The sequence below is a fragment of the Gobius niger genome, assembly GCF_951799975.1.
Source record: "Gobius niger genome assembly, chromosome: 18".
Taxonomy (NCBI): domain Eukaryota; kingdom Metazoa; phylum Chordata; class Actinopteri; order Gobiiformes; family Gobiidae; genus Gobius; species Gobius niger.
The window spans coordinates 23,545,586-23,561,817 of NC_136869.1; the positions used below are offsets into that span (position 1 = coordinate 23,545,586).

General features: G+C 44.1%; 1 protein-coding gene across 1 annotated transcript; it reads left to right on the forward strand.

Annotated features, from left to right (window-relative positions):
- Window positions 1-351: 351 nt before the first annotated feature.
- On the forward strand, window positions 352-11,053 carry prpf4bb (pre-mRNA processing factor 4Bb). Its single transcript, XM_079576172.1, has 16 exons — window positions 352-450; window positions 1,458-1,536; window positions 1,677-2,743; window positions 3,184-3,357; window positions 3,463-3,648; window positions 3,712-3,793; window positions 4,457-4,658; window positions 5,043-5,116; window positions 5,197-5,284; window positions 6,402-6,549; window positions 6,645-6,782; window positions 7,369-7,522; window positions 8,462-8,576; window positions 8,667-8,818; window positions 8,897-8,983; window positions 10,172-11,053. The coding sequence occupies exons 1-16, from the start codon at window positions 392-394 to the stop codon at window positions 10,373-10,375; spliced, it is 3,009 nt and encodes a 1,002-aa protein (XP_079432298.1). The 5' UTR covers window positions 352-391; the 3' UTR covers window positions 10,376-11,053.
- Window positions 11,054-16,232: the final 5,179 nt, after the last annotated feature.

Consider the following 16,232-nt stretch of genomic DNA (forward strand, 5'->3'; position numbering starts at 1 on the left):
TATTATTATTATTATTATTATTATTATTATTATTATTATTATTATTATTATTGTTGTTGTTGTTGTTGTTATTATTGTTATTATTATTGTTATAATAATAATAATAATAATAATAATAATAATAATAATAATAATAAAACATTATAATTCATGAATTTATGTATTTAATTTTATACCCACGTTTATTCTGTGCACAGGGCTACGAACATTTTAATTTATTTCTTTATTTTTGTCTTTATGTTGTGCGGTGCAATCGCGCCCTCTCGTGGACAAGGGGCGGTAATGCTGACGTAATTCTCCCCTCCCAGACTCCAGGCGGCGCTGCTGGGCTCCGCTGGTCTCGTGGTGAAAACAGCCGAGGAAGTAAAGCCACAGCTGAGGAAAAAGGAAAATGGCCGACGTAGAGACGGATATCGCGTCCAGTAGAATGAATAATGGCAATGAGCACGTGTAAGTCTTTTACTAACTCTTATGGCAGTCGTATCCCGCGATCTCAGCCCTACCCTCGGCCAAGATGAACGCGTGTGTTTGAGACCCGTCCAAAGAATGAGGGAGAGGAGAAGGCAGGCTCACGTTGGTGCCGGGGGTTAGCTCTCCACTTGCCAACGGCTCACTTACGTTAGCCCGACGCAAGCTAGTGGTTTTAGACAACACGCAGAGTCCAACGCGATCGGACTTAACTTACCTTTGTTATTGCGACGTAAGGAGTCACTCAGACGTAGTCGTGACGGCTCGATCACCAGCGGACCCTCTGCACAAACAATAGCTTGCAGTAAGCTATGGCTAAGTGTTAGCTGCCTGTAAGTTTGCCCTCCGCGGTTAGCACTCAGGGGCTAATGCGATTCTGCCTTGGCGGCGGTGGTGTTTAGAGGGACAACTCCAGTAAAGTTACTTTAACGAACATGAAAGAGCACCAGACTTTGTCTTTACCCCAGATGTTTATACTCACGCTTTGGTATTATGAGGATATTGCAGTTTTTTGTTTAAATAACTGTTGGCTAACTTGGCGCAGATCCATAATCACCTCTTAATCATAACTCGGAAAACCTGTCAGACTCTAGTAGAACGTGGTGTGTATTTTTAGACGCCTTTGCTTTTATTCGTTCTCAAGAATTGGATTTGTTTGAACATAAGCTTTGTGCAGAACCAGCATTAACTCTTGCGTTTACTCTTATTGTTGAGGATCTTTATGATGGCGCGTCTGCAAGAAGGGTTTCCTGGTTGGTTGCCCTCGGTTTCAGACGCGCTGCTTGCTTTTTGCTCTTGTTCTTTCACACCAAAAGCATGTGATTCTTGTAATACTGTAGCGTGTCATATAATATTTTAGACATTTTACAGATATTAATGCTTGATTCTGAACAAATTACAAAAGTTGTATATCAAATTGCAATTCCTTTTTTCAGTCCTAATGTCAAATCTAGACTGTGTGTAAGTCAAGCCTCTTTGTGTTGTTACAGGAGCCAGGATTTGGAAGTCCCTGACCAAAGTGGAAATGAGGACAGCGGCGGCGTCTCAGAGGAAGAGGAGGAGGAAGAGGTCTGTTGCATGTCCATGTGTTTGGATAATTGTCTGCTATTAGTGGAACTTCTGCTGTTTTTGATCAAATATTTTCATAGTTCTAATTAATATTGGGTGTTGTCAAGTGGAGAAGATGACATGTATTTCATCTCTTCCAGGAGGAGGCTGAGACCAATGGGCAGAAGGTAGTGGAGGGCACTAAACATCACAGCAGCAGTAGCGGGAAACACAAGAAGAAGAAACACAAGCATCGGAGCAAACACAAAAAGCACAAACACGCCTCGGACGAGGACAAGGACAAGGAGCGCAAACGCAAGCACCGGCACAAACATCGAAAACACAAGCGCAAAGATGGCTCCCCGTCCGCGGCCCACAAGAAGGGGGAGTCCTCCCCTTCCTCAGGGATCCCCAGTCTGGACGACCGGGCGCTGCTGGAGGACCTGGAGAAGCAGAGGGCCATGATCAAAGCAGAGCTGGACAGTCAGCTGATGGAGGGGAAGGTGCAGTCAGGCATGGGGCTCATCCTTCAAGGCTATAACTCTGGCTCTGAGGAGGACCCAGAGGGACGAGTGAGGAACGGGGAGCAGAGGCCGCGCTCAGGGAAAGTCGTCTCTCCCAGAGGCGCCAAAAGTGTCAAATCCAAACGGGACTCTCCTGAGAACAAGTCCGGCTCCAAGCGGCACAGTCGCAGTAAATCTGCAGACAAGCCGCAGAAAGAGTCCCGGGACAAGGCCACCAAAAGCACCAAGGACTCAGGCGCTAAAGACCGAGGGCGAGACCGGAGCAGGTCCCGGGACAGAAAGGCCTCAGACAGCACTGACAGATCTAAGGAGCGCAGCCGGGTGTCCCCGTCCCGAGTTGAGCAGAAAGCCAGCCGCGCTGACAAACGCTCCTCCCCCGCACGGGACGAGAGACCCCGGAGGTCCAGGTCTACAGGGAGAGAGCGGTCCGGGCGGGTCGAGGCTGACCGGGACAAAAGACCCACCAAGTCCCCCTCAAAAGACGCTTCCTCTGGGAAAGAGAACCGCTCCCCCCACAGACGCCCCCACAGCCCGGTCCGGCGCCGCAGCACCTCACCCCGACACCGGGACCAGCCCGCCCCCAGCGCCTCCGACAGGGCGTCCAAACAGACCTCCCCCCCCAGGACACGAGCATCGCCCCGGAGAGGACGCAGCCGCTCCCCAGACACCAGGAGGAGAGAGGACAGACAGGACTCTCCCGCCAGGTCAGTATCAATGAAAGTTTATTTGTTTAGCACTTCTTCATTCTCTCCACACACGGCTCTGGGAGTTTCAGTTTCAACATACAATAATGGCTGAGGTTCTGTAAATGTGGCTGTACTGCCCAGGTCTCCAACCTTTTTTAAACTGAACTACTTTCGTGTATCAAAAATGGCGAGAGATTCTTGTATCTCAAACAACTTGTAGAGTTATTGGCCAGTAATATTTCAACACAATGAAAGTAAGATGAGATCAGTCAGACGGCTCAAGTGTAGGCGTGTATTTAAGTATTCTCATAGAACACTACACTTACAGAGGTACCATGCATTGATCATTTTTAGGCTGTTGTAGTTCCTTGTGCTATATTTAGTATAATTGTATTTTAGCCTATGGCAGGGCTACTGTCCTGACCTCCCTGCTAAACGGAGCTGTTGTGGTGTTTCAGGAAACGGGTTCGACCAGAGCTGGGCGCCGGCAGAGACCGCTCCAGAGAGGCCAGTCCCAGAGCGTCCTTGCGGCGCAGGGTGAGCCGCTCTCCGCTGAGACGGAGGTCCCCGTCCCCGCGGCGACGGTCGCGCTCCTCCCCCCGCAGGAGGAGCAGGTCTCCCCTCAGGCACAGGTAACACAAGCCCACGGTTTGTTATCCCATGCGTGGTGTTAAGTTTCCATTATGACTGCCCAATTATTAGCTTGCCTCACGCCGTCCTGGTGTCCACTGCTGCAGGTCTGACGAGAGGGACCGGTACGGCAGGCCCCGGCAGTACAGGAGGTCCTTATCCCGGGACAGGGACCGGGACAGAGGAGACCGAGGCAGGGACAGGAGGAGGAGACGCAGCCGGGACGAGGACAAGTTCAAGGGCAGCCTCTCTGAAGGGATGAAGGCGGAGCAGGAGTCGTCCGGGGAGGAAGTGTGAGTACGCGAAGGCACACGCGTGGAATTAACATGTGCTAAACTGATGCGTGTGTTTATCAGGCTGGAAGACTTTGAAGGAGAGGAAGTGGATGAAGAGGCCCTCATCGAACAGCGCAGGCAGCAGCGGATGGCCATTGTTCAAGTTTGTTTACTCTTTTACTGTACTTAAGTGTTTCAGCGATAAATATAAGTCCAATCAGTCAAACCAGCTGGATATACTTGACTTAAAGCAGATGTTTCGCCACAAAACATGGGCATTTTTGCACTTCACACTTGACGGGGACAGTCCCTGAACCTTCAGGGGAACCCCCGACCTTCTGCTCGTGTTCACACTGAGCAGCAGCAGGATAAAGTTCAAAGACGTCAGCGTCATGTGGCCTCTGTACAAGCTAACCTGACACAAAACAAACTCTGTAGCACGTGTCCAACGGCTCCAGATCACACTTTACACCGCGGAGATGTTTAATTGAGCAGGAAATGTAGCATGCAATGAGCCGCTTCGGGAGTTTATAGAAAATCAGGGGTGCTGGTACTTCTGCAAAAGGTTTCTGTGGTGGGAAATTGCCTTGTCTTGCTTCTTCTAAGGCTGTATCTAAGAAGTTACAGGGTTACGATAATATAGGCCTGTGAACGGGGCCTGAGGGGACTTACTGCAAGCTGTGCGGGAACCCTGAACTTTAAAGCCAATGTTTTGCTACAAAACATATAAAGTGTCGAGTGATTGGACTTATATCCATATGAGGAGCGGAGACTCTGGTTCTGTCAAGTCCAAAATCATTTCTTCATCCGTCGTTTGTTCTTTCAGAAATACAAGATTCTGAACGAGGACTCCAACATGGCGTCGGAGCCGTGCAGCCCCCAGAGCAGCACCCGCAGCCGCTCGCCCTCCCCTGACGACATCCTGGAGCGAGCCGCCGCGGACGTCAAGGAGTACGAGCGCGAGAACATCAACACCTTCGAGGCCAGCGTCAAAGCCAAGCTCAACCTCATCGCGCAGGAGAAGGAAGGTACGGTCCACGACGATTCTGTTCATTTATTTACCCTCGAAATGATCAACCCAAAAACGCTTATTTCACAGACAGATTTTGAAGGAAGGTAAGCGAAAGGTTTAGGCTGGAATTGAGCCACGAAAGGCAGTTAAAAAAGCGTGAGACTTTGCGAAGCGTGTGGCCCGGAGCTAGTGAAGCCCAAATGTTGTTGCCCTGTAGTGTGTGCTGTAGTGCTGGGTTAACGCTGTCTCTCTCGTTGTGCCCATCAGTCCTGGCTTGTATCCAGCCTGTGGTGTGTTGGCTGAATCTCTGCAGAGTATGTCCCTGCACCATGAGCCCGATGACGGTCCAGTGCAGTCTTTAGCCCGACTAACCCCGTGTCCCCGTCTGTCTGTGTTCCAGGAGCAAACCCCAAGAAGCCCTCGGCCCCGGACATGTTCACCGAGTCGGACGACATGTTCAACGCGGACTTCGACGTAAGCTCACTAACGCTGCGGTTAAACGTATCTCATCAGGACTTTCCTCTTATCTGACCGCCTGTCTGTGATTCATGCAGAGCGCCAGGATGCGAGCCGGCGTGGGCAAGGACTTCAAGGAGAACCCCAACCTCAGGGACAACTGGACCGACGCGGAGGGCTACTACAGTAGGATTCCTCTCTTTTGGGATTGTCCGGATTAATAAAGGAACAGGCCTTCATAAAGCAGCCTTTATGATGATCACACAGAGCCGGGCTTGATGCCTTTGTGGTTTAATGCAGACTTTTAATCAACAATGAGCTGCAGCCGATTGTAACAAGCTAACCGGGCTAACCTTGCCTAGCCACTTGCCACCACAAATGTCCCTTAAATACTAGGGAGATCCTGGTGTAGACCATGGGGGTATAGTTAACCTCTTACCACCCGCCTAAACCAAATGCCTTCTGTCCTCTTTGGCTATAGGCCTGTGTAACATCTCATTTAAAAGCGAAGACCCACAAAACTGATCTTTTTCCTCACGTTGTTGCTGTGTTGTCACCTTTGTTGAGTTTTTGACACTTTTTGGTTGAGTTTTTGTCACATTTTTGTTGGATGTAAATGCAACAAAAAAAATGTGTGTGGCTGTTTTGGTGCTTCTTTCCCCAAGAAGCTTTTTGATTAGGGTAAAGCCAAACTGGAGAAAATGGGATCCGTTCAGGTGGGAGTTAAGGGGTTAAGGATCAATAGGACATGGCTGTAGCAAAGAGGGACTAGTCTGCCCCAAAACAGCAGTTATTTTTCAGGCAAGAGCTCCTTACAAGAAACTATGAGACTTCATTGATATTTAAATGGAGAAAATAGAAGCAGTAACTTCTTTCACTCCGAGAAAGATACTTTAAGAAGGTTTCTTGGTATTGGTTAATGTTGGATATTGGCTGATACCCATTAGTCGTATCGGAAGCAAAAAGCTGGATCAAAATGATTTTTCTTGAAACGGCTGGGCAGCAAAGGGGGGAAAGAGGAGGAGCTTAGAGTTAGTTCACTTGAATTATTAGGAAGTCAAACTACTGGATATTTTCTCAGCAGTTTTAGATTAACTTTGCATTTTCTAACCAACAAAAGTGTAGGTTAGTGATAAATATGTCTTAATTACCAAATACCTCCTGAAAACTTTATACCCCTCTTTAAAATGTGTGTAAAAACTTGCATGTCATTTGTAACTTCCTTTGTAGTTTTAGCAGTGAAACAGAACTCAAACTCAATTTCTCGCAAATGTCCCCCCTTTTTTGTTTTGTTTATTATCAGGGGTGAACATCGGGGAGACCCTGGACAAGCGCTACGACGTGTACGGCTACACAGGCCAGGGCGTGTTCAGTAACGTGATCAGAGCCAGAGACACGGCGCGGGCCGGCCAGGAGGTGGCAGTCAAGATCATCAGGAACAACGAGCTCATGTGAGTAGAACAAAAGTTTGTAACTTGAATGAGGCAGATAATCCTCCCTCCTCCTCCACATAACCACCGGCTGCTCGTGTTTTGCGGTCGCGCAGGCAGAAGACGGGCCTGAAGGAGCTGGAGTTCCTAAAGAAGCTGAACGACGCCGACCCGGACGATAAGTTCCACTGCCTGCGCCTCTTCAGACACTTCTACCACAAGCAGCACCTGTGTCTGGTCTTCGAGCCGCTCAGGTAAAGCCACTGACATCACGGTGTCCTCCAACTTAAATCATTTAGAGCTCACTATTAATGTGAGAAAAATGCATTAGGAGAAAATGGCCCTTGAAATGACAATTTCCCAAATAAATCTATGGCGAAACATTGAATCCATGACTAATTGTTTCCAGGTGAAAGTTCATATGTTAAGAGACCAAATTGGCCCAAAATCTGAAAGGCCCTGCAGTGTCTACCCTTAAAATGCTTCAATCTTTAGTACAGGGCCTTCAATACATTCAAGAAACTGGGCAGAATGAGTATACAGATTTTTTGCCCTAGTAGTTGAGGGAATTTAGTTTTGTTCTCCTTTTAGCATATTGTCAAACAGTGATGCAATTACAAAGCCTTTTTATTGATCATAAACAGGCTGCTGTTTACATTACGGTGACAGTGAAGCTCAGATTTCTATCTTGAAATATCAGGTTTCTATCTTTCATTTATATTTCTCATGAATCCTCATCAAAAGACTAGAACAATTGTCAGCCTTTACTCTAATCTCAATCACAATAGTCTGATAAAGCACTTGCTGTTGTCCTGGTCTGACGTGTTGTCGTCCTCTCAGTATGAACCTGCGCGAGGTGCTGAAGAAGTACGGCAAAGACGTGGGGCTGCACATCAAGGCCGTGCGCTCCTACAGCCAGCAGCTCTTCCTGGCCCTCAAGCTGCTCAAGCGCTGCAACATCCTCCACGCCGACATCAAGCCGGACAACATCCTGGTAACACTTCTTCTATCACTCTAAAGTTCCCAGCATCCTCTAGTCAGGAGCAACGGAAGGGAAGTTCTGTTCACATTATCAGCATTTCAGTGAGAAAATGCTATAGTTTCACTTTAAATCAGGGTTTCTGCTGGGATTAGAAAGTATTACATGTCATTAAAGTGATAGTCTGGAAATCTAAATGTTTTACAAGCTTTATAAAATGTGCAAAGTGGACCACCTGGCCCACATTTAGATTTATAGTAGTAACTTTTATATATTATCTTTCGTAAAGTCCGTCCTTCCCTGATCTCAGCAACTAAAGAGGGGAGGAGTCTCGCTCCATCGCCCCTCACTTTGCAAACTTACAGGCTATCACTTAAAAAAATGTAATTAAATGTGATGCAATCTTAAGCCTCTCATTGCGGAGTAAAAACACTCACTAAAGCTTCACTACAGCCTCAAAAGGCACCAGTCCATTTTTTCCGCTATTATTTTTTTTATTGAAACAGCTGCATAGTAAAGAGGAGCAAGAGGAGAGGTGTGATATGGTCTCATTGGAAGATCAGGAAGTGAAACTACTGCATATTATTGTTACTGGAGGCGGGTAGTACTCTGTTATAGTTACTCAAGCACATGTACTTGAAGCAATTATACTTCTTAGAGTCATTTCACCATATGGTACTTTTTACTTCTATTGTAGTAATATTATGAAGTATCTGTCTTGTTCCACAGTGACTAAATCGTTAAGCAAAAGCTTCATGAGACATAATCTGACATAGTGTGTGTTTCATGTACTTTATTCTTCAGAAATATTCTTTTTGTATATTCTTCTGGCATTTCCTTTGGAGAAATCATTTCATGTTTTGTTTCTCATCATTTATGCCACAACACTTAAGTCGTATCTTCCCTGGTCCAATGGTCCTGTCTCTGATGCATCTCTCTCTGACTTCTCCTCAGGTGAACGAGTCCAAGACCATCCTGAAGCTGTGCGACTTCGGCTCGGCGTCCCACGTGGCCGATAACGACATCACGCCATACCTGGTCAGCAGGTTCTACCGAGCGCCAGAAATCGGTACGTCCGCCTCCTTCTGTTCATCATCCGCCTTGTACTTTCCCCCCGCGACGCTCGCGCTCACACCTGCCTCTGCCTTTCCCCAAAAAGTCATAGGAAAACCGTACGACTACGGCATCGACATGTGGTCCGTGGGCTGCACTCTGTACGAGCTGTACACGGGCAAAATCCTCCTGCCGGGCTCCTCCAACAACCACATGCTCAAGCTGGCCATGGACCTGAAGGGGAAGATGCCCAACAAGGTGCGTGCGCTTGCATCATGCGCTGTGGGCTCAGAGGTGAAGAGCAGCTGATGAAACCTCCTGTCTGTGTTTCCTCAGATGATCCGCAAAGGCCTGTTCAAAGACCAGCACTTCGACCAGAACCTCAACTTCCTCTACATTGAAGTAGACAAAGTGACAGAAAGGGTAAACGCTTATCTTTGCACAACTTTAACACACGACTGGGAATACGATTAGCAAGAAATCATTGGTCTTATTTCATCCCCTTAACGTTTAGCAAAACACTTTCTTGGAGAGAGAGGGAGAGTTGTTCAAACTGGGAACAAAGACTGTTTGATCACCACTTGTAAATGATTGATTATTAAGTTATTATAAGTTTCAGGTTCAGTTTAATCAGCCATTTAAACATTTTCTGTGGAAATGGAAACAGTCAAATGATCCTGTGGCTAATTTGCATTTGTTCCAGAGTCAAAGTCGACATTTTAACTCACCATTTAATCAAATGAATAATTCATCATGGATTATTTACATCATATGTTTTGACTTAACCCACTGCTGTATCTAAAACACAGTAATCCCTACTGGGCAAATCCAGTCCATAGTACTGATGTATCGATACCAAAGGTCTACTTTTGAAGTACGAGGCTTTTATTATTCTGATCCAAACACCCAGAAGCCGAGTATTAACTGAGCCATCCACGTCAGGGACAGGAGTTTATGTTCTGTTCTTTGTTTTTTTTTCATTAGTTTAAAATTTAACAGTATTAAATAAGCAAGTAAACAGTCCAGCTTCGATTCATGCTTGTTTTTGAAATATGAGCAAAGTATTTATAATGATTTTAATATGAAGTGCATCAAAATAAACTTTCATTACTCGGGATTAATCAAATTTCAAAGTTAATTTGACTTCTCAAAGTCCAGAGAGAAATGAAGTCGGGCTTTTCAAAATCACAGGTAATACTGTTCGTCCTCAATTTATTTAGGCAAAAACTAATCAAGGACTGTGTCTTAAACTCTGAAATCAAATTCAAATAGTTTTCAAGCAAATAGTTAATTTTAAACATTTACAGTGAAGCGGCCGACACTGTTGGAACCATTGACGTAATAAAACATAACGCACGGTCAGAAAATCATAGTCAAAGTTTTGATCAAATATGGCTTTACAAATCAGCATGTTTACACGGGGACAGTCTGGTCATAATATGAATATTAACCATGAATTTATCCTGCCTTTTACTTGCTATTTAAATGGCCTAGTTGGAAGTTGACATTTTTATACTCACTACGGCCACTTCAGGGCTTACGTGTAACTGCAGCTTCTATGTTAAGCTCGTTAAGCACCCATTTGTTCACTCGTTCTTTCTGCACGTACAGGAAAAGGTGACCGTGATGAGCACCATAAACCCCACCAAAGACCTGCTGTCGGACATGGTGGGGGGGCAGCGCCTGCCCGAGGACCAAAGGAAGAAAGTCATGCAGCTCAAAGACTTACTGGACGGGACGCTCATGCTGGACCCGGCCAAACGTATCAGCATCAACCAGGCCCTGCAGCACCCCTTCATCCAGGAGAAGATCTGACCGCCCCCCACCCCCCCACCCCCCCACACTTCTGAACTGCTTTTATTGTACATAGGATCAATTATTTACCGTAGCCGACATTTTGCAGTTATCACAGACCACCTCATACTCGGCGATGCAGTTACGGACTTGGTATAACTGGCATTGGAACCACATGGAAGCAAAGTATAAACGGTGTAAATAGTGCTTTAACAATCTGACGCTGTTGGATAATAGTGAACTTTACTCCTTTTTTGTTTTGTTTTTCATTTTGAAACCATGTTGCGCAGTGTGGGGGGCGACGCATGCTTTCGTTAAGTCGCTGCTGCGCGGGGGTTCCCGTGTAAACGCGCCCCATGTCCCACGTGTAAGTACGACGGAAAGCTGAAGGATTTCACCCCCGTTTCTCCGCGTCTCCCGGCTCGTGTCCAGGCTCTCTCGATTCAAGTGCCTCCCGTCGAGCCTCGAAAAAACCAAACGGCACCGCTCCCGTCACCGCCCCCCCTCCCCCTCCCGATGTTGTAAATAGTCCAGGATTCGCTGTCATTTCGTGTATGATTTCTGTTTCTCCCCCATTATGTGTTTTAAAAAATCGATCTTGTGATTTCAATAAAAGAAATAGTTGTGGAAACGCCGCTCAGAGGGCACCTTCAGTTTAAAAGAACTTTTTAGTAATAAAATGTTTCCAACTGTAAACCACATTTGATTGGGTTCATTTTGTGTCCACGGTTTTGGGTAAATGTGTCGGTGAAATGCCGCAGAACTGAAAGGCATCATTTTCACCAGAACATAGTGAACAAATATATTAAAGATTTTACAAAAAAAGTTAGTTTTTTCCTCGGTTTGATATTTTTATGTGATCTTAATGATCCTTACAGGAAGTGACACGAGCAGGTACAATACTGCTGCTTTCAGAAAACTTTTCTTTAACACTGACATTTCAACTGTTACTTTTGTGTATATTTTATTTAGTAAACTCCACTGGTGTATGAAGTCAAACTGGTAAAACTTTGGCTGTTTTAGTGGCACACCATGTACGCTTAATTACATAATGCCTTACTCTTGTATTGCGCTTTACAAGCCTGTGTTACCAAGTTTCTTAACTCCCACCTGAACCGAGCACATTTTCTCCAGTTTGGCTTTACCCCAGTCCAAAAGCTTCTGGAAAAAAGCTGTGAAAATAAACAAAACTGAGATGAAAACAATGATGGAAATGTGACAAAAAAGTGATGAAAAATTTATGAAAAAGTCGCAAAAATGTCACAAAAAATTACTAAAATGTGACAAAAAAATGAACAAAAAATTGCAAAAATGTGTTTTTTTTTTAAATGACAAAAGTGCGATAAAAAATTGACAGGTACAAATAAATTGACCAAAAAATTGACCATAAAATGACAAAAATGTGACAAAAAATGACAATAAAATGACAAAAAAGTTACAAAAATAGGTTGAATACCCAACAAAAAAATGATGGAAAAAAAATCTGATGACATGAGGAAAAAGATCCTCTCGGTTCAGGTGGGAGTTAAAAGGTTAAAGCGCCACACTGTCATTATTCATTCACTCCATACTCGGTGGTGGTAGCTTTGTTGTAGCCACAGCTGCCCTGGGGTAGACTGACAAAAGTGAGGCAACCAGTCTGCGCCATCAGCCCCTCCGACGACCACCAGCCACTCACTACATTCACCCAGGCTTCCTGGTGTTCCCGACCAGACCCGGCTCTTGCTTAGCTTAGCTTCCGAGGTCTGATGGGATCAGGCAGAGCAAAGACAATGTTCTCACTTGGACTCAAGTTACTGTTGCTGCTGTAAGAAGTTACTCAAGTACTTGAATGTTTTGAAGAACCTGTACTTAGAGTATCATTCAGTATTTTTTACCTTCCATGGTAACACTTTATTTTACACTACCTGTTTGTTTTTTTTTTTTGCCAGTTACTCATTTTATTCAGTTGAATGTAGAACATAGAGGGTATGCCTGTAAGAGCCTGTAAGAGCTTCAACTCTGATAAATGCATTTAGTCATTTATTTATTTTGACACTCGAGTCAGACATTGAGGTTTCTGCTACAATAAAAACAAAAAAACGAAATCATTTAAATTCAACTTTTTGGCCACAAGATGTCGTCGTTCTGCTACAAGTGAACCAGGATCAAGGCCATACATTTGCTCACCTATGATCTGCTACTGTCCTGCGCTTCATGCATTTCCTTTGTCCTCAGAAGATGTTGAATACGAGCAGGAAAATACTTGACTAGTATTGTAAAGCATAAAATGGAAACTGAAGTTATAAAAAAAGAACTTATTTGTGCAGGCATGTTGTCTTAGCTACTGACTCTCCAGGGTAAGTCACATGGTTGTCTTGAAAAACTCAAGTGACTGCTATTTTTTTTTTTTTATATATACTTAAAGGTTGCTCACAGAGAAAATAAGGTTTAGGACACCTGATTGTTTGAGACTCCTTCCCTTAAAAGACATTTAGGCAGTTCATTCAAATTAAAAAAAAATCTGGCAAAAAGCAGCTGGTCTCAACTTCTTTAACTGGTAAATCCAGTTGTGTTTTTTTTTAATAGTGGGACTTGATTAAAAAAAAATTTAAAGGGGGGGTATTATGCAAAATCGACTTTTTCAAGCTTTACATCATGTTATTATGTCACTCCCTCATTAAAAACATGCCTGAAGTGTTGCCTTGGCACATTCACGTATTTTTGAGTCATCTGTAAAAACTCTGATGGCGGCCATTTTAGGGATAGGTTTGCCTGAGTCCTCCTAGGAACGCCCCCACCTCCTGGAGACGCCTCCGAGCTTTCGTCACCAGCCGAGTAACCAACCACTGCTCCTCAGCAGAGCCCCCTCCCCACTGATGCCACAGACAGCGTGTGGAGGGGGCGTGTCTAAAGGCTCAGAGGTTCTTAAAGAGACAGAGGCCTATTTCAAGACATTCACTACAGCCATTTTGAGAGAGACATTTTATACAAGGCAGTTATTCTAACACCTCCCGCGGGAGGCGATCAGGAGGCATCTCAAACACATGCCCGAGCCACCTCAGCGACTCTACTCCGAGCTCCTCCCGGGTAACTGAGCTCCTCACCCGATCTCGGAGGGTGCGCCCAGCCACCCTGCGAAGGAAACTCATTTGGGCCGCTTGTATTCACGATCTTGTCCTTTCGGTCATTGCCCAAATCTCATGACCATAGGTGAGGGTGGGAACGTAGATCGATCGGTAAATCGAGAGCTTTTTCCCGACTCAGCTCCCTCTTCACCACGACAGACCGATACAGCGACCGCATCACTGCTGACGCCGCACCGATCCGTCTGTCCATCTCACACTCTAGTACTTCTACTGGAGTAAATATATTTAAAATAGTTTAATAGTATATGTTTGTGCTTATTTTTCCCAGACTATCATCTCAATGTGTGTTTTCTGCATATAGAGCAGAGCAAAGCGAGCTGAGGGGCCCACGTGACTGCTCTGCTCAAATTTTGTCCAAAAAATATTACATCATGAACTGCATGGATTCACTCCATTGATACTTTTTACAAGTTGTGACTTAAATATTTCATGTTGTGTGATCCCTGTGTTCCCACGGCCCTGAAAACGAGACTCTCTGAGCCGTCTTTCTAAAACACAATACGGACTAAACCATAAACTCGAGCTAACAGATGCTGTTATAGAGACTTACTAACCCGGTGTCAGCCCAAACCCTGCCCTCTCTGCGCCGTGTTGTTGTTGCTGCTGCATGAAAAGCCAAGGACAGAGTTACGACCCAAACTCAGCAGATGCTCTTTTACACTGACAGATGTAACCCGGCTTTACTTTGTCTCACTGCTGATTTTTCTCATTCTTATTGAGTTTACTGTGAGAATTGGTTAACCTCTTAACTCCCGCCTGAACCGAGAGCATTTTCTCCAGGTCAGCTTTACCCAAATCCTGCAGGCCAGTGTAACGCCTCATTTGAAAGCTAAGATCTACAAAACTCATAGATATAAATAGATCTTTTTCCTCACGTCATCAGATTTTTTTTCCATCATTTTTTGGGGAGGGTTTCAACTCATTTTTGTAACTTTTTTTGTAATTTTTTTGTCAAATAGTAAATTTTTTGTCACATTTTTGCCACTTTTTCATCATTTTTTGTCCATTTTTTGTCCATTTTTTTGTCCTTTTTTTCTTCTCATTTTGTGGACATTTTTGCCACTTTTTCACAATTTTTTCATCATTTTTTGTCAATTTTTCGCCAATTTTTTGTTCCAATTTTTTGTCTTAGTTTTCTCACTTTTTTGTCACATTTTTGTCATTTTTTGTCCGTTTTTTGTCAAAGTTTTCTCACTTTTTTGTCACATGTTCATCATTGTTTTCGTCTCAGTTCTGTCGCTATTCCCTCACCTTTTTTCCAGAAGCTTTTGGATTGGGGTAAAGCCAAACTGGGGAAAATGTTCTCGTTCAGGTGGGAGTTAAGGGTTTAAGAAGTGGTTTGGATCAGTTCAACACAGATCTCATCTACAGTCTCTGCATCATCTGTCTACGTCACAAAGTTCATCTCATGGTCTGTCTGTATCAAAAAGGTGCCTGTGCCAAAGCACAACAGGTTTTACTTTCTTATCTTTAGTCATTATTGTAATTCACACATGCACAGATAAATAGTTCAATAATTGAAAACTATGCACTTCCGCGTGAACACAGGAGATCGAGATGCACACTGACCTCTGACCTCTTGCCAAATAAAACCTTTAAGATAAGACAGCAGCATGAGATGGAACAACAAAAACACTGAAATGTGGAAATGTCAAAGTCCTTTGGCCAGTGTGTGAGACAAGGGTCTGGTTACAAAGTTTCTCTTCTATTTATCTGATGGCAACAACACATTAACGCATATATTCCAATAAACTGAGTGAAATACAAGCATTAAGTGTGTTTTAGTAAGGAAGAAGACCTTAACAGTTTTCTTTACTAAGACTGGGCTCATTTTTACATACATTTTGTAGCTTTTGTGGCTTTTACACTTGAAATATTTGGCAGTGCAGCTTTAATATTAACTTATCAGCCTGGTACCTCATATTTTTCCTAGTAGAGGAATTAGTTTTTTCCTTTGTCTCATTATAAAGTTGTTTTTTTTCCACTCAAGAAATAGCCGGCACGTTGTTGTTGGCATTATTGCACCATCGACCTGAAAAGTGACCCTGGAAGTCGCGAAACGTGTTTATGAACTCGGGTTGTTCCGATACTGATGCTGGAATCGGATTTTACGCCGATACCACAGATTTTCCAACAGGCTTCGCTATTGTTTCTATTCACTTGCCCTGGTATTGGACTGGTATCGTCTCTGATGAAAAATAAACTGGTATAGGATCAACAAACAACACTATTATAAACTCATACTGAGAACAAATAGGAAAACAATTGTTTGGACACGTTATTCATTTAAACTTAAAACAGCAGCAAACTATGTGACCAAAAAAAAAAAGAAATCAGGTATAGGGTCAAACATTGATAAAAACAAACCAAGAAAATAATGATGCAGTCATACTTGGAAGTGTGTGATATTAGTAGTAGATTAAAGTAGTGAATTACTCTCCCTGTCTCCCTGTGTATGTGAACTGTCCTGGTTTCCATTAATGATCAGCCCACTGGACTAACACAAACATGTCGGGTCTCACTAGTGGTGAATCTGACCGGTCCAGTTTGGTCTCGCTCTGAGGGGAAGGATTTAATGACAATGAAGTACCTCTTGTGTGTATATATCCTTATACTTTTGTCTGGATGCGTTTACATCACTTCAGTTACGTGGGGTTTTGATGTTATGACATAAAAATCTGGTGTTTGGTTTGACGGGACCAGCCGACAGCAGCAGGATTTTGGCCGTGGTCACTAAACATAATAACTGA